This window comes from Eremothecium gossypii, chromosome V (genome assembly GCF_000091025.4).
Source record: "Eremothecium gossypii ATCC 10895 chromosome V, complete sequence".
Taxonomy (NCBI): Eukaryota; Fungi; Ascomycota; class Saccharomycetes; order Saccharomycetales; family Saccharomycetaceae; genus Eremothecium; species Eremothecium gossypii.
The window spans coordinates 82,657-108,464 of record NC_005786.2 but is presented as its reverse complement, the minus strand read 5'-3'; the positions used below and the strand labels follow the sequence as shown (position 1 = coordinate 108,464).

The following is a 25,808-nucleotide window of genomic DNA, read 5'->3' as shown; positions in this document are numbered from 1 at the left end:
AATGAGTGTCTGTTTAGTGGTTACCAAGAGTGTGGCGACAGCCACATTGGGGATCTACACCGGGATGGTGGTAACGCGGCAGTTGGTCCTTTCGCCGCAGGAGTGGATCGGAGTACGTAAAAGCGCGCAGAAGAATGCTTTCGGCGGTTCAGAACTGTACTCCCTGGCCAGCGGCGCCCTGGCCTCGGTATCCACGCTCTTCTTCGGAGTTTCGTACTTCGGAGCCCCTGTACACTGGCGGCATCCATACTTGCTCTACTGCGCGCTAGGCATCCCACTAACGTGGGCTTTAGCAACGGTCGGCAACTGCGAGCGCACGCACCTGCTGGCCAAGCTGCTAGGCTGTGGCGCAGGCGCAGGACACACCTCGGCAGCCGAGGAGGAGGACACCACCAGCGCGGGCGAGGAGCATGATGACATTATATCCGAGGACAGCATTGTGGATCTCAGCAGGCACACCAGCAGCGAGGACCATTCCGCGGCAAAGGACGCGACGGCTTGTGCCGCGGCTGCCCCTGGCTGCGCGTTTGCCAGGTACACCAGCGCGCTCGTGGCAGTACTGGTCTTTGCAGCAAACGTGGTGGGCTGCCTGGGCGAGGCCCTGTGAATCCGCAGCGCTATCGGTTCCGCGCTCCGCAGCAGTGCCGCAGGCGCCTCCTGGATTGGCATGCGGTTCCTAGTTTCCTATGCTCCGTAGTTCCCGCTTCCCCCGGGCCCAGCGGTTTACATACACATGATATGAATAGCGCATTACACAGGGGTTCTCGTGACCGCAGCCCTGTACGCTTTCTTTTTCAAGCTCCGCTACCGTCGGGCCCTCCGTCTGGTGTGGTGACAGTCGCTTGCGCCGCTCCCGCCTAGACGTTCGCGCGCGATGCCTCACCCCACGCCGGTGCTGGCCTCCTACGGGACCAATTCGGGGCGCAATAGCAGCTTTATGGACGAGCTGCATTGTAGAGGCAGCGAACCAGCTTAGCTAATATGGCCCTTGACGCAGATATTGATAACATTATATGACAGGAAGCCAGCCGGTAATTTTGCCCCGGAAAGGGATCCGAAGAGCGCAGTGGCTCGTAGCGGTGCCGCCGCAAGCCGAAGCACAGAGCCTGGAAGCTTGCCGATACGAGCTTCGTCGAAGCTAGGTGCTATTGTGATATTTGGGATGTAAACAAATCTACTGGCGCCGTCGGTGCGGTCCCAAGAGGGATAGTTATAAATAACCTCGGCCTGCGCTGCTCGGCAGCGCAGGATGTAGAGCGTATATAACAGCATCCAGCTATTCTATGGACAGCTGGGGACCGTAGTTGGCATGCATGGGAATCATAGGTACAAGGTCGGCCGGCTCATCCAGTCAGGGTCGTTCAGCGTCGTGCACCACGCGCAGGACTGCCAGACAGGGCAGGATGTGGCATTGAAGTACGTGCGCAAGCCGCACGACAACCCCGAGCAGCTGCAGAAGGTCGCAGCGCTGGTCCACAACGAGTACGCCATCCTGCGCCGGCTGGGGACGCATCGCAACATCTGCCAGCTGCTGGACTTCTACGAGGATGCAGACACATATGTGTTTGTGCTTGAGTACTGTGCATACGGGGACCTGTACGACTTCATCAAGGCCATCCGCGAGCGGCCAACGATGCGCATCAACTTCCACTCGTTTCTGTTCCAGCTCTGCAGCGCCATCAGCTATTGCCACAGCAAGGACGTTTCCCACCGCGACATAAAGCCGGAAAACGTACTGATGGACGACCGCGGCCAGGTGAAGCTCACAGACTTCGGTCTCTCGCAGATAGGCAGCGTGTCGAAGGACTATTGCATCGGGACAGAGAAGTACCTGGCGCCTGAGACCTTCCTGCGCGAGTACCACAACACCTTTGCAACAGACTACTGGTCGCTCGGGATTACGATCTTTTGCCTCATGTTCGGCTCTTGTCCGTTTGAGAGCGCCAGCACTGCTGCGCCCAAGCGCAGCGCAAATTTCCAGCGATTCCTCCGCGATCCGCATCGTTTTGTTGAGTCATACTACCTGGACGCCATGTTCGCCGAGCTGGCGCCGCCGGCGAGTCTCGGGTCACTGGTCGGCTTGTGCAACGCGGACTGTGCCCCCTCCTACTGGTTGGAGCTACCCAAGGACCGTATCCTGTTCCTATGTGCGATTGCGAACCTCGTAATCACGCACCTCGTGAATGTAGACCCAGCAGCAAGGGACATGCACGCCTTCTGGGAGAAGGTGAATGCGCTCTTCTTGGAGAACGGCTCAGGGCGGATGCTGCAGAAGGAGGCTTTGGTGCCGCAACCGAAGAGCTGCGAGAACGATGGCGGCGAGGCGAACGTTCCTGCGTCCCCGATTTCCCGTTCGCAGACACAATACACATCGGACCAGGGCAGCAATTACATGAACCCGCACGCATTCGGCACGGCGGCCCATGCGGCCGGCACAGGCGCCTCGTCTGTTGCGCTAACAGCGACACCCTCTCTGTGCGACTGGCTTCACACAACGCCTGCGGCCCCCAGAAGCGTCGGCGCAGATCCATACCAGGACTTGCTGGACGCAGCGGTCGAGGACGCCATCAGACAGGGGAGCTTGGCTGGCTTTGACCAGAAGGGCTTGGAGCAGGATTCCAGGGACGGACACGGGACCGGCAGCTGTGATGGCGACCTGTGGTCGCTGTCCGAGTTGCGGCCCTACTCCACAATGGCGACCGCCACATCCCACGAGACAGAGAACAAATGTCGCGGCTGGATATTTTGATAGGAGTGGATTTAGGATAAAGTAGCTGTATTCTGTGATCGTGCGGCTAGCAAGCGAGCGATTGCAGGACTACATAGGAACCGGCCGGCGCCTGGCGTGCTGGCTATAAGACTATTTACGGTTGAACGCCGCAGGATCCGGCTTCAAACAGCAAAGGCGCCCTTCTTTGCGCCCTGGTCCTCCTCGGTTTCGTCGATCATGGTGACGTTATCAACGATGTGGCTGCAGATGCGCTCGTTGGTCGGATCCAGTTCGAATAGAAACACACCACTGACCACGCGAGTCTTGACGTGCGTGCCGCGCGCCAGGCTGCGGACCCACTGCTCGTCGAGCCGGTGCCCCAGGTGGCGGCGCAGCTCCTCGTGATCCGTGCCGCCGGCCTGGGCGCTCGGGGCCGCCTCTCCCTCGGGGCCCTCCGTGGTGGCCCACGAAATGCGGATCAGCCGGTTCGCCTCGTCTACGTGCAGGTTGCGTACCCCTATGGCACACGGCTGCCGCACCACAAACGTGTTCACCACCATCTGCAGACCCTTCCACACCGTCTTGTACTGCGCGTGCCCGTGGAATTCCGGCAGGTACGGCCGGCTGAGCGGCATCAAGCGCAGCACCACGTCCGGCGCAAGGCGTGCGTCCTCAATCGTCTCGCTGAGCAGCAGCGGCACCTTCTCCTGCAGGTATGTCAGCATCTCCCCCATGTTGGCCCGCCGCCGCAGCTCTTCGGCTGACGGCCCGCCCCCCATGCTCCTCCAATGCCCGCGCAGGGGCCCTAGCATCTGCCGCTGTAGCACTACGCGGTTTAACATATCAAGTCTCCTGCGTTTCGTCTCATCTGCCCGGTGCTGGCTTCGACCCTGAGTCCAATATTCTATATAGCTACCTGCCTGCGAGGTGTACGGGTTTGCACGCTCCCACGGTTCCTGGCCTGCGCGCCTGAAACGGCCTGCTAGAGACGGACAAAGCCTCTCGTTCGACCCACCGCAACCCTTTCCGTGCGCATCGCCAGCGGGCGTTTCCATCTGCTGGGCCGTGACGACTGTCGTCTAAACTCTGTATGATCCTAAAGTAGAATGCTTCTAAACGGCGACATTTTATCGGTTTTCATGAAAAGCGATAAAAGAAACGAGACTGAAAAATTGGCGGACGGTGGTGATCTCCCATAATCGTCCTTTCGCCTTCAGCGCATTCGACCAGGCATAAGGCAGTTGGCTCCAGATTTGACTAGCAGGTCCCGCATAAAGCAATCGAACACATCGGTGGTTGTGAAATATATATCGGCGTGATACAGGATGTCATTTCAGTTGTTTGCCAGGACCCCTGCAGGGCCACAGATATTCGAGGCCTACCCGTCGTTCCAGCAAGTGGAGAGCCCAGAGGTGAGTGGGTTTATCACGTCTAAGACGTCGCCATGTGGGCGGTTCTTGGCGGTTTCTTCCGAGAACGGGGTGAGGGTGTTCAAGAACGAGCGGTTCCAGGAGCTGCTGCTGGAGCTAGCGCTGAAGGACGTGTACGACCTGGAGTTCTCGCCGGGCGGGTCGTATCTGTCGACATGGGAGCGGCCACATGTGGACAACGAGCAACATGACAACGTGAAGATTTGGTTTCTGAACGAGGACGAGCCGTCTGCCGAACAGCCAAAATTCCAGTACCAGGCGAAGACGCAGAACGCATGGTCGTTGCAATTTTCCAAGTTGGACAACTATGCTCTGAAGCGCTTTGGTAAGGAGCTGCGCATTGCAAAGCTGGACCACTCGTCACCGGAATTCAATTTCAACCAGCCCTACGCAAGATTGGTTCCGGAAGGTCACCTGTCCACGTACTTGATCTCCCCCGCAGAGCACCCAACCATTTGCACCTTCTCCGCTGAGAAGGAGGGGAAGCCGGCACAGCTTACGATCTACCCGATCACAGAAGGAAACATCCAGAAGAAGATTGCCTCGAAGATGTTTTTCAAGGCTGATTCGTGCCAGCTGAAGTGGAACGACTTGGGCAATGCTGTTCTGTGTCTTGCGATCACTGATTTTGACGCCTCAAACAAGTCTTACTACGGCGAAAACACACTGTATCTGCTGTCCTTCCAGGGTGTCAATGGCTCCCTTGGCGGTGACTCGGTGCGTGTGCCTCTCGGCAAGGAAGGTCCAATTCATGACTTCACATGGTCCCCTACGTCGAGGCAATTCGGAGTCATTTATGGTTACATGCCAGCCACCATAACCTTTTTTGATCTAAAGGGCAACGCGGTTCACAGTCTGGCGGAGCAGCGGAAGAACACGATGATCTTCTCTCCCAGCGGACGCTACATCTTGATTGCAGGCTTCGGTAACTTGCAGGGTGCTGTTGAGATCCTGGACCGCCATGATAAGTTCAAGTGCTTCTCCAAGTTTGATGCTGCCAACACTTCTACCTGCAAGTGGTCCCCAGGCGGCGAGTTCATCCTCACGGCAACAACTTCTCCACGTTTGCGCGTCGATAATGGTCTCAAAGTTTGGCATGTCACCGGCAAGCTATGTTTCGTGAATGAGTATACGGAACTATTGGAGGCATCTTGGAGAAACGCATGCAAATACAGACCCAAACGCCCCGACTCTCATGTGATTCTCAATTGGGATTCCTCGAAGGTGGAGGCCGCAAAGGACCCTGCTATTGTGCCATCACAGCTTGAGGTGCATCCAAGTGTATCAGCATATTCCTTGAAAAACCCTAACAAGAAAAACGGTGGTAGCAGTGTGTCTAAGCCTGTCGGAGCATACAAGCCACCTCACGCGAGAAGAGCTGCGGCATCCAATACCTCTTCTCCTAAGTCGAGTGTCCCAGGTATGACCTTTAAACCCACCAAATCTGTTGTCCCGGGTATGGCGCCAAAGGAAACGAAATCTGCAGCGAAAAACCGTAAAAAGAGGGAGAACACTGGCATTCGCAAGGGTCCCGACTCTGATGGCGGTAGCAGTAATGGCACCACTCCCGAACCAAAGGAGCCTCCTAAGGTCAACAAAGAAACCTCTCCAGAAGAGAAGAAAATCCGCTCTCTGCTAAAGAAGCTGCGTGCTATTGAGTCACTGAAGATGCGCCAAGCCGATGGTGACAAGCTTGAAGACACGCAAATCTTGAAGATTCAAACAGAGCAAGCTGTATTGCAAGAGCTGGATTACCTTGGATGGAAACCTTAATATTATACTACATCTACATAGAACTCAAAATCAACGGACCAGTATTCTGTAGTCTCATTCGCCACATCCAGTTAGGCGTCAGCCAATGCGTTGGTACACATTTAAAACTGAAGATTTTCGGCACGACAATCATCTAAGGGGAAAAAATTACGGAGTTCAGTAAAAAATTGGTCGTGCTCGGATTCGAACCGAGGTTAGTGGAATGTTCAAGCTGCAACAGCCATATCAGAATCCACAGTGATAACCTCTACACTACACAACCAGATATATTCCTGAAATCTTCCGGTGCGGTTATGAGGAGCTATTCAATACCACGTGAAGTGCCGGATGATGCTCTACAAGCCGGGATTCATTATAAGAAAGGGCAATCGGGCGTATGGCCAAATGCACTAGCTGCTGCAATCCGGTGGAATGGATCAAGTCAGCAGGCATGATGCATATGCATGCTCCGTATACCCCATGCAAAATGTTGCCCCATATGACGTCACGTGAGAGCGTTAGCGCACGGCGCATCGTTGGAAACTTTTTGGCTAGCCCAGCTGGGTTGGCTCCATTTGGGCTGTTTGGAACGATTCCAGCGACCCGGGTAGCCGAGCCACACGCGGAGGCAACTTTATATTTGGCAAGTAACTCTTAGTAGTAGCCATAACATGCCTGCGAACGCACTGTGGATACTAGCACGACAGAGGCTTTTGCGTTCCTTTTCACTTAAAAAGAACTGACTTTTACGCCGCCGGTGCACCTTCGTTTTAACGGTGGTAACAGCGCAGCATCTTCGACAAAAGTACCAACGTCCAAACGTCAAGGAAGTACCAATCCCGGGCGAAGACAGACGAGAGATCATCGCCTCTTCTGGAACAGGCTAATACTCGAGCTAGATACATGGTTATCTCGAAGGCGCTCAAGAACTTGGGGGGCTATGCTGGGCTGACGGCTGGGCCGGAGGTAGAACGCGGGGTTTCTAGTGCGGCCAACGCGCAGGCGCCCGCATCATCGCAGGGCGGACAGGTGCTAGACACGGATGATATAGATGAGAACGACGAGTCTGGGCAGAATATTCTTATGAGTATCATCTCGCAGCTGAAACCGGGGTCTGACCTAACGCGGATCACGTTGCCCACATTTATCCTCGAGAAGAAGTCTATGCTGGAGCGAATTACAAACCAGCTGCAATACCCAAACATCCTGTTAGATGCTCACGCAGAGAAGGACGAGTTACTGCGGTTTGTGAAAGTAGTCAAGTGGTACCTGTCGGCATGGCATATTGCTCCGAAGGCAGTCAAGAAGCCGCTGAACCCAGTATTGGGCGAGTACTTTACAGCCTATTGGGACCTACCGAACAAACAACAGGCTTTCTATATAGCGGAGCAGACAAGCCATCACCCTCCGAAGAGTCTCTATTTTTATATGATCCCGGAATCTAATATTCGAGTGGATGGCGCTACAATCCCAAGATCCAAATTCCTAGGAAACTCCACGGCGGCAGTGATGGAGGGTCTATCTGTACTCCAATTTTTGGATATTATTGATCCCCGGACTGGGAAGCCCGAAAAGTACACACTCACACAGCCGAACATGTATGCTCGAGGAATTTTGTTTGGGAAGATGCGGTTAGAGCTGGGTGACCACATGTTAATTAAGGGTCCTCGCTTCCACGTAGACATAGAGTTCAAAACGAAGGGCTTCATATCCGGGACGTACGATGCCATAGAGGGTGTGGTCAAGGATTACAACGATAAAAGCTACTATGAAATTACAGGAAAATGGAACGATGTGATGCACATTCGGGATTTGCGAGTCAAAGGCGCACCTGTTGAAGTTTTCTTTGATGTTCATAGTAGTGTGCCGCTGAAGCCAAAGGTGCGCCCTATAGAAGAGCAGGGCGAGTACGAATCCAGAAGACTGTGGAAGCCGGTAACAGACGCCCTGGCTATCCGTGACCACAAGGTTGCGACCGACGAGAAATTTAAAATTGAAGATTACCAGAGGACTTTAGCTAAGAGGAGAGCTGAGGAGGGGGTAGAATTTCATCCAAAACTATTCCGCCCTGTAAAGCCTGGTTCAGACTTAGAGTTCTACATCTACAAAAATATCCCTGAAGGTGATGATCCAGAGCAGCAGATCAAGTCTATCCTCGAAATTGCGCCGATATTACCTGGTCAGGCGTTCACAGAAAAATTTAGCATACCTGCTTATGAGAAGCATGAGTTGCAAAAGCGAGAGAGCCTCTGATGTACCGGAATCCTGTAGGGTGTATTGCATGCCACAGTTCTTGAAAGTTGACTGGGCAGGAGTATATCCTTCAGTATTTGCTCAGATCCTTCATTGTATGTAAACTACATATCTTTTGAAATCAAGGTACCCGGAACTTCTATTCCCCATCCTGAGCTTTGTGAACCATGTGTAACAGTCTCTTTTTATTCATCATTTGTTTCTGTCTCTTTTGTTCCAGGATGTCGTCGCCCGGTGCTAGCTGGGGAAGTTTAGGATAACCGCGGACAAGTATCACATTACGTTCAAAACTGTCAAGCTCTTGTTGCCATTGGGTAACTAGTTCCGCTATGTTGCAATTGCTGTACTGTAGCAAAAGGTAGAGACAACGATAGGCGTTCCACTCGCACACCTCGCAGGTATCGATGAATCTAATCAACTCGCGCGCCACTTCTGTAGCCTTCTCGCACCGAATCTGCACAGCAGTCTCGAGCGGAGTTTTCAATTGAGCATCTAGGCCAAAACTCTGGGCAATTCGCGTATAGTCGCTGCTGGTGTACGCTCCTCCATCGCTATATAGGTAAGAGAGCGCATCCCACGCAGAAACATCGCGCAAGTGAGAGAATGCAAACTTGCGCACCATCTCACGGACCGGCGCTACATCCTCATGGCTCCACTCGAGAACATCATAATACCACCGTAATGTGTTCCAGCAGTAGTAATTAGCAAAATGCAATTCAGCTGATCGTTTGCAAACCTCGATAACCCGCGTGCCCACACTGCTGCACTTTTCACGCTGTAATAATACCAGTTTGCGGTACCATAGCCAAAGGGATGACGACTTGTTCAGTTTACCGATATTGGAGGTCAGCAATGCCTCCACGTATCTTATCTCACGGTCTAGGGTCTCCGTGCCACCACTCGAATCCATCTTCTCCAGGAAGAGGCGCTCGTGCAAGTTTAATGCGGAGCGGTTTTCATAGGACGTAAATAGGAGACCCACAGTCGCCATGAATGTCTCGCGAGGTAGCGGGCCCCCACGGTCTCCTAGGCAGTTAGCTATGATCTTGTGGCATTCTAGGAAGATCTCGCAGAATGCCTCCTGAAAACATACAACTTCGGTGGAACCATCGTTTGGGATGGCGACGATGCCTTCGTAACCAGGCTGTGGCGGTTGCAGCCGCAGCTGCACATTGGGGTGCTCGCCAGTAGTTATTGTCTCATATAGTTGCTTTGTAAGGTCCAGGGTCATGGTAGGCTATCAGAAGCTATCACAGTGGGGAGGCGACGACGATGTGCAAATGCCACCACCTTTTTCTAGGGCTGCCTATTCTATATAACGGCAGCAGGCCAGTAGCAAACCGAATTAGAAGATCCGCGCCTCGTTGAGCGCGTCAAACATATCCAGGGAAGACTGGCCGGACAGTGGGATTGGCACACTCAGGGCTTCGAGCTGCTCACCCTCAATATCGCTATCGCCTAGGTAGTCGAGATCGACATCGCCAAATAGCGTCAGAGCTCCCGAGCTTGCGGATGCCGGTGCTTCGTGTGGCTGCGTTGTCCTGCGAAGGAAGCTATTGGCGCCGGAGAACCCGAAGATGCTGAACACAGCCAAAGTCGCTGCCGCCACAGATACAACAAAAGCATGGCCACCCTTGGATGAAGGAGAACGCGAGACGTAGGTTGTGTTCATGGCCTCCGCAGCCGTCGCTGCCCTGTCTAATGTCGAATGATTCGAAGAACGGTCATCACCAGCGTCCGACCAGTTCCCCATGGCGTAACCTGCCGTACCGTCTGTGCTGCCGCCGCATCGAACATTGCCTCGGCCCCGATTTGAGTTTATGGCATCAACCAATACACTCACAACGCTTCGATACTTGTCTGAATATAGCTGCCGGTGCAGCGTCTCGTCTGCCAGCAGCGCGCGTGGCAGCAATCTCTGGGGCCGCAGGTGACTAGTTGGGGCATCTGGTCTTTGGGCCCCCCTCACGGCCTCCCGCACGCATGGCTGTCGTGTGCAGCCATATACGAAGTTGTCTAGAAGGCATTGGAAGCATTCGCAGCGGGCCTCTCTTTCTCCGCCATCTAGAATGCCCAAGCAAGTAGCACATAACCTGGTATTCCCCATTATCCTACCAAAAAGGCACTCCTCTAGCCCTCTTGCGCAGCCGCCGATGTTCGGCTGCAGCTTTAGTAGCTTGCTGTACACCAACGGACAGTCATCCAGTACATCCACCAGCTGCCCGAACGCCTGACGGCCAGCTGCAAGGAAGAATAGCAGCACGAGCACGTACATTGGCTTTGCTATGTTTTTGGTTTGGTATGTATGTCTGGCTAGAGTGCTTGGGCGCACTTGCCGCCGAAGTATGCAAGAACCCCGTATGATACCACGTGACACACACGCTTCGCTGATTCAGGCTCTATGAAAGGGACATGAGTGTACAAATGCATCCCCACCATTCGCTAACTGCGGGGGACAGTTTTCTACTATATACAGTGTTATGTGAGCGCAGTGGACCCAGCTCAGGTCGCCTTGGCACGTTCAAGCGCGGCTTTCGCTTTCGAAGTCTCCAGCGCAGATACCTCGCGAAGCACAGCGTTCAGAGTCTTGCGCTGAACCTTTGGCAGAACATGCTCGCGCACGACCACGTTCACCGGTAAATCTGCGTCCGATAAGTCGATGGCGTTCGGCAACTCCTCGCGGAACTTCTGTAACTTGCCCGTCAGGACGTTTCTCTCGTACCACTGGGCAACAGCTGCAGGCGTATGCAAGCGTGTCAGCTGGGCGTCAGGCATGATGTACCCGGTGCTGGCCTGCATATGCTTGGCAAAGATGAACATCGACCGCAAGTCCGGAAATCGCTGTTCGAGGGCTGCGGCGTCCCCGGGTGCACCGAACGTGGTCTCATAGGCGGCGGCGACAAGCGTGCGAAGCTCCTCGGGCTTGGACAGCTTCTCCTGGCTCAGCCAGCGGCGGAACTGCACCTTCTCCAGTCTTTCGCGGTGCAGCTGGCGCGCCAGCTGCGCTTCGTCCATGCCCACAAAGTCACTCGGCTCCAGCTTCAGCTTCAGCACCTTGCGCGCAACACTCTGGGTACCGCTGGACCCGCTCTCGATCTTGCCGATCAGCTCCTTCGTGTCGGCGGGCTTCTCAACCGCCTCCTCCTTGCTCTTGCCGCGCTTGAGCCACGAAAAAAGGTCCTTTGTGACAGGGCCAGTGTGAAGTGCTCTGAAACGCGCCACAGCGGGGGCCCGGGCGCATAGCATGACGGAACGGCGTTGTAAGTGTTGGTCCTGCTGCGTGTGCGAGCTGCAGCGGGCCCGCGTATAAAATTTTTCCACTCGACTATCGGGCCCGCTGAAGAAGCCGGCACTGAAAGCATCCACAGCCAGCCGCCAGTGGCCCCTGTAAGCGTGCCGGCGCGCTTACAGGGGCCCTGGCTGCCCTCAGCACTGATCTCTCGTCGGCAGTTTTATTCACGTGATGTGTAATTACGTAATTTCAACTGGCCGTTACCCGCACTCTTTGCGAGGGGAGGTGCATAAGCGGGCCCGCGACCACAGACACCTTCCTGACACAGCGCGCAGCCGTGGCCATGGGTATTGTATTCAGTTGCTGCTCCGAGGCGCAGGACGGCGAGCACGACCCGCTTCTAGACAATCAGGTCGCCTACGGCTCGCAGGGCAACCTCGACGAGGATCGCCAGGCGCTGGAGCTCGAGCTCCAGCAGAAACTGCTGGAGCGCGAGCAGGAGCTCACCGTCATCGTCAACAACACCAACGACAAGCTCATCGACATCAGCATGATGAGCAACAGTGGAATTGTCATCCAGAGCCACGACATGGACGAGCAGGACGCCGACAGCATGCCTGCAAGTGTCTTTGTCGCGCTGGACGCAGCTCGCATTCCGCCAGAAGTGAAGGCTCAGCTGGCCCAACTACACAAGGGTGTATTCCACGCGGCAGGGACCGAGGTAGACACCAAGGACCATGAACCGCTAGTTGTGACACTATAACACTACATAATTCTATAAGTTTAATACATAGGCTTGCAGTCTGCGACCGTTGAAGCTCACTCTGTACGTAGATTGTGTCTCGCCGGCGGCGCTCGCGCACGGCGACCGATAAACATATGCACCACCTGGAAGCATCGCACAGACCATAGCTATGAAGAGGTCGCAGTGAAGCGGCAGAGTACCAGATGCCACCAAGAAAAAGGAAGATTTCAGAGGCCGCAGATAGCGCGGCGGAGCAGGTGGCAGTGCAGCGAAGATATGTGGCGGGCAAGCAGCCGAGGGCGCAGGAGCCACTTCCCAAGGTGGACAACCGCGCGCCGCTGGACCCCGAAGAGGAGCTGTTCCGGGATGAGGACTGGTCGATCCCCAAGCTGAACCTGTACATAACATACACGCTGGACGACCTGGTGGAGGCGTACAAGCCGATCTTCAAGGACTTCATCAAACTGCCCAGCCGAAAGTTCCACCCGGGGTACTTCTACAAGATCGAGCAGCCGATCTCGATCAACGAGATTAAGAACCGTGACTATGAGTACAAAGACGGGGAGAAGCAGTTCTTGCTGGACGTGGAGCTGATCCGCAAGAACTGCTACGCGTACAACGAAACGGACTCGCTGATCGTGAAGAACTCGATGCAGGCGGTGAACTACATCAAGAACGAGGTTCTGAAGGCAAAGAACATCACGAAGAACTATCTGATCAACGATCTGATCAAGGAACGCTTGCTCAAGGTGCTGGAGCAGTTACTCGAGTCGACCGAGCTGTTCATTGCGCAGGCAATGGGTAACCCGACAGAAGGTCTCGACGGCGAACTGAAGCTCTGCCACCCATTTCTGGAGCTGGTCAGCCAAGAGGACTTTCCGGACTACTATGAGGTGATCCACAAGCCGATTTCGCTGGAGATGATCAAGAATAACTTGCAGCTGGGGTACTACACGAAGATATACGACTTCTACGTGGACGTGCAGCTGCTGTTCCAGAATGCCCAGGTGTTTAACGACCCAGAAACACTCATTTACCAGGATTCGCAGCGGCTCCTGCGGGTGTTTCACAAGTTAATGTCGGACAGCTTCTTCCCGGAGCTAAAGGACAGCAGTGAGCGTGGGGAAATTAAACTGGAGTACGATAAGGTCGAGTACGAGCAATACCTAGCAAATACAGGACAAGAAGATGACAACGGTAGCGATGATGATAACAATGACGATTATGACTTTAACCATTACGAGGGCCTTGGTAATGGTTATAACCGCAGCCTGCTGCCCAGCGACTATCTTTTGGGTCCAAGTAAAACCGAGGAGAAGGGCAAGAATGCAAAAGCGGAAGAACAGGAACAGCCAGGCGTGCTGAAGTTCAATGTCATAAAAATAGCTGCTGCCCAGTGTCCAAATGAGAACTCTGCGATCAAGGTGGATGCTGCTGAGCCCTTTAAGATGATTGATAATATCCAACTGTGTTCATCGACGGCCATCTACGAGCAGTCAACGCGGCCATTGCAAGGCACGCTGCCCGCCATTGACCAGAGCTGGGTTGACTTCTACTTTGACGGTAAGGTGCTGAAGGAGAACAACAATAAGTTCGTAATCACCCTGCCGCCAATTCAAACCGCTATCACGTTTAAGGTTCGTCTCAATTCTAGGATATCAGAACAAATTCAGGCTTTGTTCATGGTGAATAAGGAAAAGGTAAACCCAACTCCCACAATGAGCATGGAAGACAACGAGCGGAGACCGCGGTACGACGTGAGACTAGCTGAAGGGCTTAACTGTTTAGAATTTTCGATGCAAGATCTAAAGAAGAGCAAGGTGGAAGCTGTTAAGTTTTGGATAAACGTGCTGCCTTGAAGTGATTGTTGAATGTTTGTAATCTTATAGCGTGGCGTATACAGAATTTGAAGTCGATATACGTTTTTTTTTTGATTTTGATTTTGTATCCAAATGTAATTTTACAGATTCATCTATGTAATAATCCCTAATCCTGTACCAAAAATATATTCTGAAGTAAAATGGTAAGTTCTTTCTAAATGTAAAGAGCTACTGCTATTATGTACCATGGACATACCACGCTGCAAGCGTGCTCAGCAATAGATAATAAGGTCGTCGCCTTTCATTACCTCGCATTTGTCTTCCAAGTCAAACGTTTCCAATCTGACCAGTTCCTTCGAGGCCAAGTTAAGTAGAGATAGAAAGGCAGTAGCAGCGATGCGCTTGCTAACTGCTTTATAGTCATGTGGGTTTTCGGGGTCCTCCTGGGACACTTTGCTCGGTATTAGGTCCTCGAATAATAGCTTCTTGTGATAAGGTTCATGCGATCTGGTTGTCTTTCCCACAAAGTCCGCTCTCTCTTTAATGTATTCATAAAACTTTCTCGTTTGATCGTCTAGTCCTGCTGAGTGTGCTACCTTCATTTCGGAATCGATCGACGAGTGCTTAACATTACTTTGCTGAGAGGATGCTGTGTCTGTGCGCTTGGACGCTATATTTCTTGCTTGGATTTGCATGGTGTTACGAAGAATATCCATGTGTTCTCCCGAATCAGCGGTTCCATACCTGCTCGTCGTCCGCCCTATACTGGAAGGCAATAAGTCGGCATTCATGAAATCTGTTCCACGCAGAGCTTCATCGTCTGCGTCAAGTTGTGTATCATGTTGCATTTGGTCGTCTTCCAGAAAAACAGGTAGGAGATTAGACTGTGTGTCGCTTTGGCTTGACCCTCTCCTCATGGTATCGAAGCCGGGCCCCATCCGCCTACCCTGTTCCGTACTCATCACACTGCTAGACCGCGATGATGGAACAGAGGAGCGTGCGAGCGCCCTACCTCTTTCCATATGTGCCATTCTTTCGTCCTCGTTCCTGGACCCCAACAGGTCGCAGAACGCCTTCTGCAAAAAGACAGGTTGCTCCTGCACGGCGAGCAACTGGTGCCAGCCAGGCGCGCTACCCTTCACAGAGACTCCGCCACTCTTCCTGCCCATCTCCATGTTTTCAGCATACTTGTTGTGGTTATCTCTCAACGTCTCGGTTGCCAGACTGATCTTCTCGTCGCACACCAGCCTGCCTAGCCCCACCGCGCCGCCCGCTATCTTGCGTTTCTTGGTTTCCGGCTCGGGGCTCTGTTCGGCATCTGCCGCCTGGTCCTCCTCACGGGGGTGCTTCGCATCTGGAGCCATGTCTTCGTCCTCCTGGAGCAAGGAACCCTCGATCACATCGGGCAGCTGGTTCTGCGACTCCTCGAAGGGGTCGTTAAAGTTCAATTCGAAGCGCGCCTCGTCCTCGCTGCGCTCCGACGCAAGCTCATCCCGCCGCCTGCCGTCTTCGCTCACCAGGTCGTCGATCTCGAAGTTCAAATCCATGTCAATCGACGCGAGCTCCTCATCTACCGAGCCCAGCCTGCCGCGCCGGCCCGCCTGTGCCTCCACGAAGGAACCGTCCTGGTTGTTCAGCTCCTGCAGGAAATCCTGCTGCCTGATTTCCAGCGAGCGCGTGCCGTCCGGCCCGTCCAGCTCCAGCCTCACATTGCCCCACTGCGCCACGTCAAACAGCGGGTCGTCCGCAAGAAACTCCTGCGCTGACACAGTGTCCTTCGCGCCCTCCGGAATGCGCCCCTGCCGCAGCGCGCTCTCCAACCCGAACAGCTTGCGCTGCAGCTGGCCCTTCATCTGCACCACGTCCGACAAAATAAAGTCAGTCTTTTTCGAGTAGCACACCGTCACCCCGTACAGCAAGTTCGAGCTGAACCGCAGCGGCAGCTCTGCCCCGTTCTCTGAAATAACCTTGCACGTCTCCGGGATCGACACGTTCAGAATGTCGCGCCGTTTGCACTTCATGCTTCCGCCAGTTCCGCCCGAAGATGCCAGCGTCACAGACCCGGTTCCAAAGTTCGACAATAGCCAGGCGATGGACACACCCGAGTGCCCGGTGCCCTCTGTGTCTTCGTATTGTAACAGGATAGATGGATAGTTCGCCATGATACCCTTGATGACTTACTTCTACTGCCTTCTGCTAACGTCCCGTGCGTTCCGCGGGGGCTTGTTTATATAAATAGCCGCCGATTCGTAGCCAATTTATTTCCGGCCAGCAAAATACCACATCGTCGCGGACGAAACGCGTCAACGGCCCGAAGAACGCCATCCGCGACGTGTTAAGCATCAGCAGGAAGGAGTAATATAGCCAGCGGGACGCGTTGGGTGCAGATCGGGACACCAGGAGGCCGTTAGGATGGAACAAGAGCCACACGTTATCTTTATGAACCCTCAGACCGAGAATCTGCAAAATCTCTATGAGCTGGTGGAGAAGCTTGCCCGGCAGTTGAACAAAAACAAGGAGCAGCGACAACGGCTGTTGAGGGAAGTAGACGTGCTCGCGTCAAAAGCGCAACGCGGGCTCGGGACCAGCGACTTCCGCAAGGATGCGCGGGTGGTGGAGGAGTTTTTGAAGCGGCGCGGGGCAGGGACGGGGGGCGGGGACGGTGTGGAGAGCCTGCGGGCGCAGAACTCGCGGCTGCGGGCGCTGCTGGCGGAGAAGCAGTGCAACAACGACGCGACGCTAGGACTACTGGCGCACCACGAGAACTCACTTGCGCTGGTGGTGCGGCTGCTGCGGGAGGACGTGTTCCAGCACCACGCGGCGCTGGTGGCGCGCTGCCGGCGCGCGTTCAACGAGCGCCTGTGTGCGGCGGAGGACAGCGAGTTTCGCGCGTATCTGGAGAATGCGACAAGCCTGCAGGCGCTCATCGACATCTCCCGTGTGTACCAGGCACTGCTGCGGTTGCCATAACGTAAATAGCTAGGTAGCGGATGGCACGCGGGCGCGCCACAACGATAGAAAGGTGGCTGGCATGCCCGGTAATATAAGACGCGCAAGTGGTTTAGTGGTAAAATCCATCGTTGCCATCGATGGGCCCCCGGTTCGATTCCGGGCTTGCGCACTTTTTGCTTCAAGCTACTCTCTTGATGACATAAGCGAGATCAGTCGCGCGACCGGAGGCCAAGTGCACCCTGTAATTAGCGTGACGCCCATATAGCTAGACTGGGTGAATAACGAGACGCAGAACGGCGTAGGGCGCTCGCACCAGTTAATTGCGACTGCACCCCGTCGGCGTGCTCCGGCACCCATTCTGGTATGCGCTCGTCGCAGCTCTGCTCAGCGAAGAGATATATAAACCCTTCTAGTGCAGATAGTGCGCATAATTCACTCGTAACTCCGCATTGAGCAATCTGAATCGCGCAGTATGTCAGAGAAGGTATTCAACGTTGCTGTATTCTTCGTTGTGTTCCGCGAGTGTCTGGAGGCCGCTGTCATCGTGTCGGTGTTGCTGTCGTTCGTAAACCAGTCGCTCGGCACCAACAGCCCGGCCCTGCGCAAGAAGCTCTGGTGGCAGGTGTGGCTCGGTGTTGCGCTCGGGTTCCTCGTGTGCCTGATCATCGGCGGCGCCATGATCGGCGTCTACTACCGGTACAACAGCGACATCTACGGCAAGTCCGAGGACTTGTGGGAGGCCATCTTCTGTTTCATCGCGACAATCATGATCAGCGTGATGGGCCTGCCCATGCTCCGTATCAGCAAGTTGCAGACCAAGTGGCGCGTTAAGCTCGCCCAGGCGCTGCTCGAGGTCCCGGAGCGCAAGCGCGACCGCTTCCGCTTTGGAGCCCTCATGAAGCGCTACGCCATGTTCCTGCTGCCCTGCATCACCGTCCTTCGTGAGGGCCTCGAGGCTATCGTCTTCGTTGCCGGCGTAGGCGCAACCTCCCAGGGCGCCGCCGCATCCTCCTACCCGCTCCCCGTCATCGTCGGCCTCATCGCCGGCGCCGCCGTCGGCACCCTCCTTTACTACGGCGCCTCGCGCTCATCCATGCAGATCTTCCTCATCTTCTCCACCTGCCTGCTGTACCTCATTGCCGCCGGCCTCTGCTCCCGCGGCGCCTGGTACGCCGAGACCTACCGCTTCAATATGGCCACCGGCGGCGACGCCTCCGAAAGTGGCAGCGGCAACGGCTCCTACAACATCCTCCAGACCGTCTACCACATCAACTGCTGCAACCCCAGTCTCGACAAGGGCTGGGACATCTTCAACGCCCTTCTGGGCTGGCAGAACACCGGATACCTCGCTAGTATCCTCGCCTACAACCTCTACTGGCTCGTCATCATCGCCATCGTGTCACTCATGATCTACGATGAGCGCCGCGGCCACCTCCCCTTCACTCGCCACCGCCTGCGCGACCTCAACCCGCTGCGTCGTCGTCGCAAGGAGCTCTCGGCTGCCGAGCAGGACGAACTCTTCGAGCGTGCCGGAAGGCTCGGTTTCGAGCCCGACGGCCGCGTTGCCAACTGATATACATACGGACTCGTCCTTACATAATAACACACTACACTAATCTTCTCCGCTGAACTCCGCGTCCGGCCGTTTTGGCCTGCCCCAACTCATCATCACCAGACCGATGGCTAGCGCACCCGGCAGCGGAAAAGCCAAAAAAAGAAAAGGTCGCACTATATAAGCCTGAGGACAGAGGCCCGGTCCGCTGCGCGCCGGCGCCTGATGCGTAGACGTGGACAGCGTCTCCCTGGCGGCGTAGTAGAGCGAGAGCGGTCAAGTCGAAGATCGCGCAGCGGCGTTTTTGTGCAAGTGGGCGAAGGAGAACAATGGTGCTGCTGAACGGCGTCAAGTACGCATGCGAGCGGTGCATCCGCGGGCACCGCGTCACGACATGCAACCACACGGACCAGCCGCTGATGATGATCAAGCCCAAGGGGCGGCCGTCGACAACATGCGCGCACTGCAAGGAGCTCAAGAAGAACCGCAACGCGCACCCGTCAGGGGTGTGCACATGCGGGCGGGAGGAGAAGCGGCGGCAGCTGCGGGCGGCGAAGGAGGAGGCGCGGGTGCGCGGCCGGCGGTGCCGCTGTGCGGACCGCGAGGCGTGCGTGTGCCACAAGACGCGGCGGCGGCGGGACGACGGCGAGGCAGGGTCTGCGTCGGAGCAGTCGTCGGTGGACGGTCACGTGATGGGAAGCCCACACGAGCCCTGGGACGCCGCGTCAGCGGCGTCGTCGCTGCCGCCGGAGCTGTCGCTGGAGAGCGCGACTCCGCTGGGGCTCGAGCCGCTGCATGCGATGAAGCCGATCACGCCGCTAACACGGACCCACGTTGGCGAGGTGTCGATCCCGCTGCACGAGTACGTGCCTGCTGAGCTGGACAATAGCGTGCAGTCCGCAAACCCGCTGTTGAACCTAAACGACCGGATCTGCCTGCAGGATGGAGCGGGCCGCGAAGAGCGTTTGAGCTTCTTCGCCGACACCTCCAAGGCTCGGCCGAACTACAGCGAGCTGAAGCAGCGGCGACTGGCGCGAGCGGTGGACGGGACGTACGCGCAGTCCATGCGCTCTGCGTCGTCGACAGAGCTCGCTAGCCCGGCGGCTTCGGCGTCGTCGGCGTCGCTTTTGCACACACTGAACAGCTCAGACTCGTTGTCGTCGTATTTGACGGCAGGAGGGTCTGCGTACTACAGCACGCACTACCAGGACATGTTACATCATTCCTTTTCTCACCTGGGGAGCATGCCGCTTGCGCCATCGCCGCAGAGCAGTGCTACTGCGACGCATCTGACTGGAGGTGACCAGCCGCCGACAAGCCAATTTCTCGATTCGCCGGACCCGGCGTACCGCCACCCGGCGTACCGCCACCCGGCATCCATTTTGCATCCTCCCACTGGCCAAGCAGGGGACGCTACAGCACCCGCGCAGTGTCAGGTTGCTCCGGCTATGGTACAACCCGTTCGCCAGCGATCTGTCAGCATTCACAGAAACCATCGCTACGAAAAGTTTCCTACAAGTAATCCCAGCCAGCCGAAGGACTCCCCGTTGGGTCCTGTAGCCGTCTTGGCAGCGCACAGTTTCCAGGACTTGTCTTCTGTTGGTCAGAGTACTAGGCAGGATGCGTTTGCTTATTCCAATCACAGTGTTGTGGCTAATGATCGCCAGCCCTCTTTACCGCGAAACCCTGCCCCAGACTCCACGTTCACTGCGGAGTTTAACCAGCTGCTATCTGAATCCAGCAACTGCCTTGAGCTTGATTCTATATTCTCAGGCAACTCAGTTCTCTGGAATGGCGAGACCTTAACCTCTGAAGCAAGAGCTACCCTCGAGGGCGATGTGCCATCTGTCTCGGAAGATGCCCGCGACGACAGCCAGGCAAATTCTGCACAGAATGGCCCTGAAGTATTGAGTCTAGCGGACACTGAGTATGCGGACCTGGATAGTTTGATCACTAATTTGTAGCTTCTACCATGGCGAGGGTTCGTCCCGCGGGGTCTGAAACGTTTTGTAATAATGATCGATTTTTAGAAAATAATAATGATACCCTATATGATTAATGATATACTGCGCGTAAACGCCACGGCTGCTTGCTGATAACCCAGCATAAATCCAGCACATGGGGTTGAGTAATTAGCCCCAACGGCTGGGGCTATGAGACACATTTCATGCCTACTTGGCGTTCTAGAACTCCAAATTTCCATTTATAGATTAAAAAATGTGCTATCATAGGCATTATTAAGATGAAAGAAAGCCGTTGTCGGCCACCATTAAACCAGACTTTCGCGCTTGCAATGGTAGAGTTTCTTGGCGTTCATAGCAAATTCTGCTTTCAATGACTATGCCTAGAAAATCAATGAGAGTATTAATGCGGTGGCGATCCTGACATTCATCATGCTTTGTTTACAGGAAGCTCGTCTTTCATGGAAATTTTACTGAACTTGGCTGTTACGTCTTCGACAACCGGCTGTCTCTTGACGGAGTTTGGATTTTCGTCATTTAAATATAATGATAGCCTTTCGTCTTTTACGTCTAATATAGAAGCCTGGTCATGATTTTGTAGTGAGGTTAGCTTAATGATGTACTCCAAGAGAGACAAAGACGAACTGATTTCTAGTTCAGTACCGTCTTCCTGTGCGCTGTCGTAGGAATCCTCGTTATCAGAATCTTGCCCGGGGGCCTCTGCATCGGCGTTAGCCGGACTAGGTATGTCGTCATCACTGTCTCGAAGATCCGATGCAGGCTCATATTCACCCACTGCAAGCCAATGTAGGCTCTCGTTTGATTCGCCTGATTCGCCTCCCAAACTTTTAACTAACTTCAATACCAGCACTGGTGAATCGCGTTCTTCCAAGTTAAGTAACTTACCGGACATGGTGAAAAAGAGCCGCGTTATTTGCTCTACGTTCCAGTGTAGTTTCCTTGGTTTGTCTTCTTTGATATCATGATACCGATCATCATCAAAGTTCTCCTTCAATTCCAGGTGATAGTTGTACTCCACACCCCGGTCCGGGATATTTGAAGAAATCCGAACAATTCGCAGATCGCAACGAGCCATAGTCTCCTTCCAGATGATTTTTGATGATTTATCAAAAATATCATAAACGGTGACGGAGAAGAGAGGCCCTACCTGCACATCCTTCTCATAATTGTCTGCTAATGCTTGTTCATTAGATTTGACCACATAATTGGACGCTTGAAGCAAGAGGCTAGGAGAAACATTGCTAGGTAGCTTCATTGATGAACTGACCCCAGAGGTTGTCATGGAGAGATTAATAAGCGGTATGACCAATTCGATTCGATGTATTAGTTCACTCATCTTCGCCTCCATTAAACTCACTGCATCCACGCCAGCTTTCCCATTTTTAGATGCGGGGAGTTTACCTGCGACCGAGGCCGAACTCAACATTTCCATGTCCCCATTGAATTCTGCTAATTCGTCTTTTAAATCCAGTATTAAGGACAATGTAGATTTGAGATTTGTATTGCCTCTCACCACGCACAGTTTAATGAGCACAATTGCATTATTGATGATATCAATACGAGTTTCCAGCTGTCTACGCAGCTTTTGTAGTCTAGAAGCATCCTGCTGGGGTACTCCCGTAAGAAACTTCGTAAATTGTTTGATGGCGTAAGTTGACGCTAGTGAAACGCTAGACTTAATGGCAAAGGATACCGCTTGGCTTCCAGCCCTAGATAACAGCTCATCCATAGCTCTTTAGTGGACTCACGAATGCTGACCTATGTGTGGCAAGAACCTGGGTTTCTATGAAATTGAAACTAACATATTTCTCTGAGACTGTCAGGGGCCACATCAAACTGTACCTGGTACATCCATTCGAGAATGAGCTCGAAGTGCTTGAAAAGAACAATGACTTCAATTTCTTTTTTCCACCTCCCCCCACGACCGCCATCTTAGTCCTAAATTATTTCCCTTCTTTTATCGCGTATATAACTTTACTATCAGTGAGATATATACTGAAACACATAACTTATATCATTAAACTGGTGCTCATTTCTCAATAAGTGGTCATTGGTCTTCAAAAGAGCATCATGGTTCAGATGGTTCCATGTAGTGGCATCCCCGTATAACATGGCGGGTGCCTTTATCATTTGTTTCCCATCCCTGCATCTTTTACAGTGGTATGTGGCGTGGGTATCGCATATGGTGTTCGAATCAAACTGAAATAATTGCCTCAAGTTGTCCGAACTGAAAAGTCGCTCAACATCCTCTTTTTCATCAACGACACAGGAACTCAGACTCATTTTCATCGATTGTCTCTGATATATCTTCTCTTCTATCGAGCCGGTTGTAATAAATCTATAAATAAAACAGTCCTTTTTTTGGCCATCTCTCCAGACACGCGCTAGCGCCTGTTGGTCAGCAGCAGGATTCCAGTCTGGGTCCATAAGTATCAACCGATTGGCACCAATAAGGTTGATACCACAGCCACCGGCCTTGGAGCTTAACAAAAAGATAAACTCCTCCCCTGAGGGATCGTTGAATTTGTCAACAAGCTTTTGACGTTTGTTAATTGTCATGGTACCGTCAAGTCGAAGAACACCGTAGTGGTTGTAGCGACACATTTTTTCGATTAAATCCAAGGTCTGCGTGTAGTTAGAAATCAGGACAATCTTATCATTCGACTCATGCTTGATCTTAAACAGAAAACGTTCTAGAATTGCGAACTTCGATGAATGTGTCGTTTGGACTTCAACATGGGAACGTCCTCCGCGCGAGTTGTGTGTCATAGCACTCTGGTAGTCATCTGGAATTAAATTTGTAGAACCGGCGATCTCATCCGGGAGATCTAGCAGGTCAGGGTGGTTACATAACTTTTTCAGCAAACCTATCGCCTTCAGTGGCTGCGACCCTGTACCTTTCATTAACTTGGCAACCTCTCGTGACCTCACGAAGTGTTCGTAAATTGCCTTTTGCATCGGAGAGAGATTGACGAATAGAATATGTTCGTACTTACAAGGTAAGTACTTCGATAGGATATCATTGGTTCTCCGGATAATGAATTTCGACACAATCTGGGATAACTCATGTAACTTCACCTCACCAGCAGCGATCTCCTTGTCAGTAGCATCAGCATCCCGACCCCGTAGAATGGGTATTTCGAAATTTTTCCTAAATTGTGCCCGCGTACCGAGAAGCCCAGGGTTACTAAAATTTAGTAAGGCGAAATATTCAGATAAATCGTTCTGAATGGGTGTTCCAGATAAGATCACTCTACGGGGACAGTTGATTGAGTCCAGTGACGTGAATGTCAGAGAGTCACCATTTTTCAACCTATGACCCTCATCGGCCAGCATGAGTCCAACCTTGCAGCCTTTTAAATTTTCTACATTTCGCCGCAGAGTCTCATAGGAAATAATCAATACAGGCTTGACTACATTACGGCCCTGGGCAATCGCCCACTGCCTGACGGACTGTGCAACCGAGCCGTTCGAAAGGGAACTTTTACGTCCATCGATAGCCAGTGGCGAAAGGGCATCGGGTCCCAACCACTTCACAATCTCATTAGCCCAGTTATTAACCAGGGACGAAGGGCAGACAATGATGCACTTTTCAATTGTAGGACGACCTTGGGAGCCCTGCCGTAGTAGCGTCCACATTAACGCTATACATTGCAGCGTTTTACCTAGACCCATTTCATCAGCCATAATACACCCATAAGCCCCCCTATTTGATTCTCGAGTCATAGCTGCATTGGCATCCAAGATCTCAGGCGAGGGCGTCGGCGTCGGCGTAGGAGTCGGCGTCGGCGTCTCCTCAAGCACCTCCACAACTATTGGCTCACTATCTTTACTACCCGGATCCTTACCAGTGCCATCGTCTTGCACCTCGCCGGCTGCCAAGACAGCCTGTGTATCCAAAAAATCCTTCATCGCCAGACCAGTCACACAGCGGTACAGGAATCTTACCCCTTCCACTTGATGAGGGCGTAAAATCCGCGCCAGACGCGGGTCTATCACCACTGGAACACTCGGAAACTTAGGCGTTTCGGTGACTGTCCCCAGAAGCTCGCGCAGCGTCTTATTCCTCAGACCGTTCGACAGTTTCTCGGGGTGGGTGGCTGTGCGGCGTGTCGGCCGCGCCTGCTCTTCATTCCCGCCGTCATTTTCCTTCTGGGCGGGCTCCTCGCGCGGCGTCTCATCCGGTATCTCTCCATCCACGGTTGGATCGTACAGCACTATGGCAAACTCTTCCGTCGGATCGTGCAGCGGTCGCGGCGGCGCCACCACACGCATCTTCATGCCTAGTGCCAGAGGGATGTTGTGACGCGGCACGTAGCCCTTGATCGGCACGCTGAATGATCGCCGCAGCGTCCGCTCGATCCCCGCTAGCCGCTGCGCGTCCTTCGACAGCCGCTGCGCCGACAGCGCGTCGATCCGCTTCCCGCCTACGTCGTTCTCCTCGCTGCGCGCCCCGCCCTCCTCAGCGTAGGTCGTCACCGCCCGCCGCGTCGCCCGCACCCCGTATCGTTCGCCATGCCGCGTCCGCTCGCTGTTCAGCGGGACGCGAAAAGGCTGCGTCAGCGTACTGTACGCCCGCCCGCTGTCCAGCCGCCGCGGCCGCACGCTCGGCCGCTCGCCGGCCCCGCTGCCGTTCGGAGGCCTGTCCGGCAACTTCCGCTTCGCCATTCGCTGCCCCTGTGCTGCTGTTGTTGTTGTTCTTCGCGCCCCTGGCGGCGCGCGTTTTGTGGCAGATCTCTCCTGTTACCCGGCTGACCAGCCCTACCACGCGGACTTCCTATATGGCCTCCCGCACTAAAGCCGATCCGCCAGAGACACGCGCGCAATGCAGCTCCGGCATGCACGGAGCTGCTGCGCCGTTCGCGTTTCTTTTACGCGCGTGACGCGACACATCCGGTCGGACTAGAAGGCGGCCCTCCTTGCCCTGCGCGGCCCGCCGCGAGCGGCCTCCTTGCGTCTGCAGCACCACAACCGCTGATGTCCACCGCGTCGCGCCGTTGGGGTACCGGCACTCACGTCATGGCCGCTTCGCCTCCCTTACTGCGACTGGGTGATTCTGGTTCTCCGTGCTGCGCCCGCGCCTTGTTCTCCGGCCACATGCCGGTCCGGTGCCTTCTCGGCGCTGCATCGTGCGCGTTCGGAATTTTCCCGTGCCGCCTCTCCGCTGCGCCGATTCCGAAAATCTCAAAAGAAACACATTCCTGGCCTCCCCTCCCCGCCTCCCCGCGGCGGTTCTTTTTGGTAGTCGAATCCGTAGAAGGGAGGTACCGTACGAGCTGAAACGCGCGCTGCGAGCTCATGTGACGGACGTTTCTTTTTAGTCCATCTGGCCGACGGCTGTGCCGGCGGTAATGAGATGGCGCCAGCAGGTGCAGGAACA

General features: G+C 54.3%; 16 protein-coding genes and 2 non-coding genes across 18 annotated transcripts; 10 read left to right on the top strand and 8 right to left on the bottom strand.

Moving 5' to 3' along the window:
- Window position 1: 1 nt before the first annotated feature.
- Window positions 2-607, top strand: SCM4 (Scm4p; the record flags this gene model as incomplete). The annotated part of the gene is made up of 1 exon (NM_209930.1): window positions 2-607. The coding sequence occupies one exon, from the start codon at window positions 2-4 to the stop codon at window positions 605-607; it is 606 nt and encodes a 201-aa protein (NP_984577.1).
- A 702-nt stretch (window positions 608-1,309) lies between these two features.
- Window positions 1,310-2,749, top strand: FMP48 (protein kinase FMP48; the record flags this gene model as incomplete). The annotated part of the gene is made up of 1 exon (NM_209929.2): window positions 1,310-2,749. One exon carries the CDS (start codon window positions 1,310-1,312, stop codon window positions 2,747-2,749), a length of 1,440 nt encoding a protein of 479 aa, NP_984576.2.
- Window positions 2,750-2,892: 143 nt separating this feature from the next.
- Window positions 2,893-3,765, bottom strand: MCO32 (Mco32p; the record flags this gene model as incomplete). Its single annotated transcript, NM_209928.1, has 1 exon — window positions 2,893-3,765. One exon carries the CDS (start codon window positions 3,763-3,765, stop codon window positions 2,893-2,895), a length of 873 nt encoding a protein of 290 aa, NP_984575.1.
- A 270-nt stretch (window positions 3,766-4,035) lies between these two features.
- On the top strand, window positions 4,036-5,913 carry AGOS_AEL286C (translation initiation factor 2A; the record flags this gene model as incomplete). Its single annotated transcript, NM_209927.2, has 1 exon — window positions 4,036-5,913. One exon carries the CDS (start codon window positions 4,036-4,038, stop codon window positions 5,911-5,913), a length of 1,878 nt encoding a protein of 625 aa, NP_984574.2.
- A 168-nt stretch (window positions 5,914-6,081) lies between these two features.
- On the bottom strand, window positions 6,082-6,175 carry AGOS_t0098. The gene is made up of 2 exons: window positions 6,139-6,175; window positions 6,082-6,116 (listed from the first exon to the last, which is right to left on the bottom strand). It is a non-coding gene; the product is annotated as a tRNA-Gln (tRNA).
- A 620-nt stretch (window positions 6,176-6,795) lies between these two features.
- On the top strand, window positions 6,796-8,145 carry OSH6 (oxysterol-binding protein OSH6; the record flags this gene model as incomplete). The annotated part of the gene is made up of 1 exon (NM_209926.2): window positions 6,796-8,145. One exon carries the CDS (start codon window positions 6,796-6,798, stop codon window positions 8,143-8,145), a length of 1,350 nt encoding a protein of 449 aa, NP_984573.2.
- Window positions 8,146-8,284: 139 nt separating this feature from the next.
- On the bottom strand, window positions 8,285-9,376 carry ECM9 (Ecm9p; the record flags this gene model as incomplete). Its single annotated transcript, NM_209925.1, has 1 exon — window positions 8,285-9,376. The coding sequence occupies one exon, from the start codon at window positions 9,374-9,376 to the stop codon at window positions 8,285-8,287; it is 1,092 nt and encodes a 363-aa protein (NP_984572.1).
- A 114-nt stretch (window positions 9,377-9,490) lies between these two features.
- Window positions 9,491-10,420, bottom strand: AGOS_AEL289WA (AEL289W-Ap; the record flags this gene model as incomplete). Its single annotated transcript, NM_001355326.1, has 1 exon — window positions 9,491-10,420. The coding sequence occupies one exon, from the start codon at window positions 10,418-10,420 to the stop codon at window positions 9,491-9,493; it is 930 nt and encodes a 309-aa protein (NP_001342260.1).
- A 227-nt stretch (window positions 10,421-10,647) lies between these two features.
- MRPL13 (mitochondrial 54S ribosomal protein mL50 MRPL13) lies at window positions 10,648-11,391 on the bottom strand (the record flags this gene model as incomplete). Its single annotated transcript, NM_209924.1, has 1 exon — window positions 10,648-11,391. One exon carries the CDS (start codon window positions 11,389-11,391, stop codon window positions 10,648-10,650), a length of 744 nt encoding a protein of 247 aa, NP_984571.1.
- A 329-nt stretch (window positions 11,392-11,720) lies between these two features.
- On the top strand, window positions 11,721-12,140 carry MEH1 (Meh1p; the record flags this gene model as incomplete). The annotated part of the gene is made up of 1 exon (NM_209923.2): window positions 11,721-12,140. The coding sequence occupies one exon, from the start codon at window positions 11,721-11,723 to the stop codon at window positions 12,138-12,140; it is 420 nt and encodes a 139-aa protein (NP_984570.2).
- Window positions 12,141-12,325: 185 nt separating this feature from the next.
- On the top strand, window positions 12,326-13,981 carry RSC4 (Rsc4p; the record flags this gene model as incomplete). Its single annotated transcript, NM_209922.1, has 1 exon — window positions 12,326-13,981. One exon carries the CDS (start codon window positions 12,326-12,328, stop codon window positions 13,979-13,981), a length of 1,656 nt encoding a protein of 551 aa, NP_984569.1.
- A 233-nt stretch (window positions 13,982-14,214) lies between these two features.
- Window positions 14,215-16,104, bottom strand: REC8 (Rec8p; the record flags this gene model as incomplete). Its single annotated transcript, NM_209921.2, has 1 exon — window positions 14,215-16,104. The coding sequence occupies one exon, from the start codon at window positions 16,102-16,104 to the stop codon at window positions 14,215-14,217; it is 1,890 nt and encodes a 629-aa protein (NP_984568.2).
- A 250-nt stretch (window positions 16,105-16,354) lies between these two features.
- FAR7 (Far7p) lies at window positions 16,355-16,912 on the top strand (the record flags this gene model as incomplete). The annotated part of the gene is made up of 1 exon (NM_209920.2): window positions 16,355-16,912. One exon carries the CDS (start codon window positions 16,355-16,357, stop codon window positions 16,910-16,912), a length of 558 nt encoding a protein of 185 aa, NP_984567.2.
- An 80-nt stretch (window positions 16,913-16,992) lies between these two features.
- Window positions 16,993-17,063, top strand: AGOS_t0095. The gene has a single exon. It is a non-coding gene; the product is annotated as a tRNA-Gly (tRNA).
- A 303-nt stretch (window positions 17,064-17,366) lies between these two features.
- On the top strand, window positions 17,367-18,467 carry AGOS_AEL294C (FTR1 family protein; the record flags this gene model as incomplete). Its single annotated transcript, NM_209919.1, has 1 exon — window positions 17,367-18,467. One exon carries the CDS (start codon window positions 17,367-17,369, stop codon window positions 18,465-18,467), a length of 1,101 nt encoding a protein of 366 aa, NP_984566.1.
- Window positions 18,468-18,775: 308 nt separating this feature from the next.
- Window positions 18,776-20,410, top strand: CUP2 (Cup2p; the record flags this gene model as incomplete). Its single annotated transcript, NM_209918.1, has 1 exon — window positions 18,776-20,410. The coding sequence occupies one exon, from the start codon at window positions 18,776-18,778 to the stop codon at window positions 20,408-20,410; it is 1,635 nt and encodes a 544-aa protein (NP_984565.1).
- A 427-nt stretch (window positions 20,411-20,837) lies between these two features.
- YRB30 (Yrb30p) lies at window positions 20,838-22,157 on the bottom strand (the record flags this gene model as incomplete). Its single annotated transcript, NM_209917.1, has 1 exon — window positions 20,838-22,157. The coding sequence occupies one exon, from the start codon at window positions 22,155-22,157 to the stop codon at window positions 20,838-20,840; it is 1,320 nt and encodes a 439-aa protein (NP_984564.1).
- A 251-nt stretch (window positions 22,158-22,408) lies between these two features.
- Window positions 22,409-25,096, bottom strand: RAD54 (DNA-dependent ATPase RAD54; the record flags this gene model as incomplete). Its single annotated transcript, NM_209916.2, has 1 exon — window positions 22,409-25,096. The coding sequence occupies one exon, from the start codon at window positions 25,094-25,096 to the stop codon at window positions 22,409-22,411; it is 2,688 nt and encodes an 895-aa protein (NP_984563.2).
- Between the last annotated feature and the right edge of the window lie 712 nt (window positions 25,097-25,808).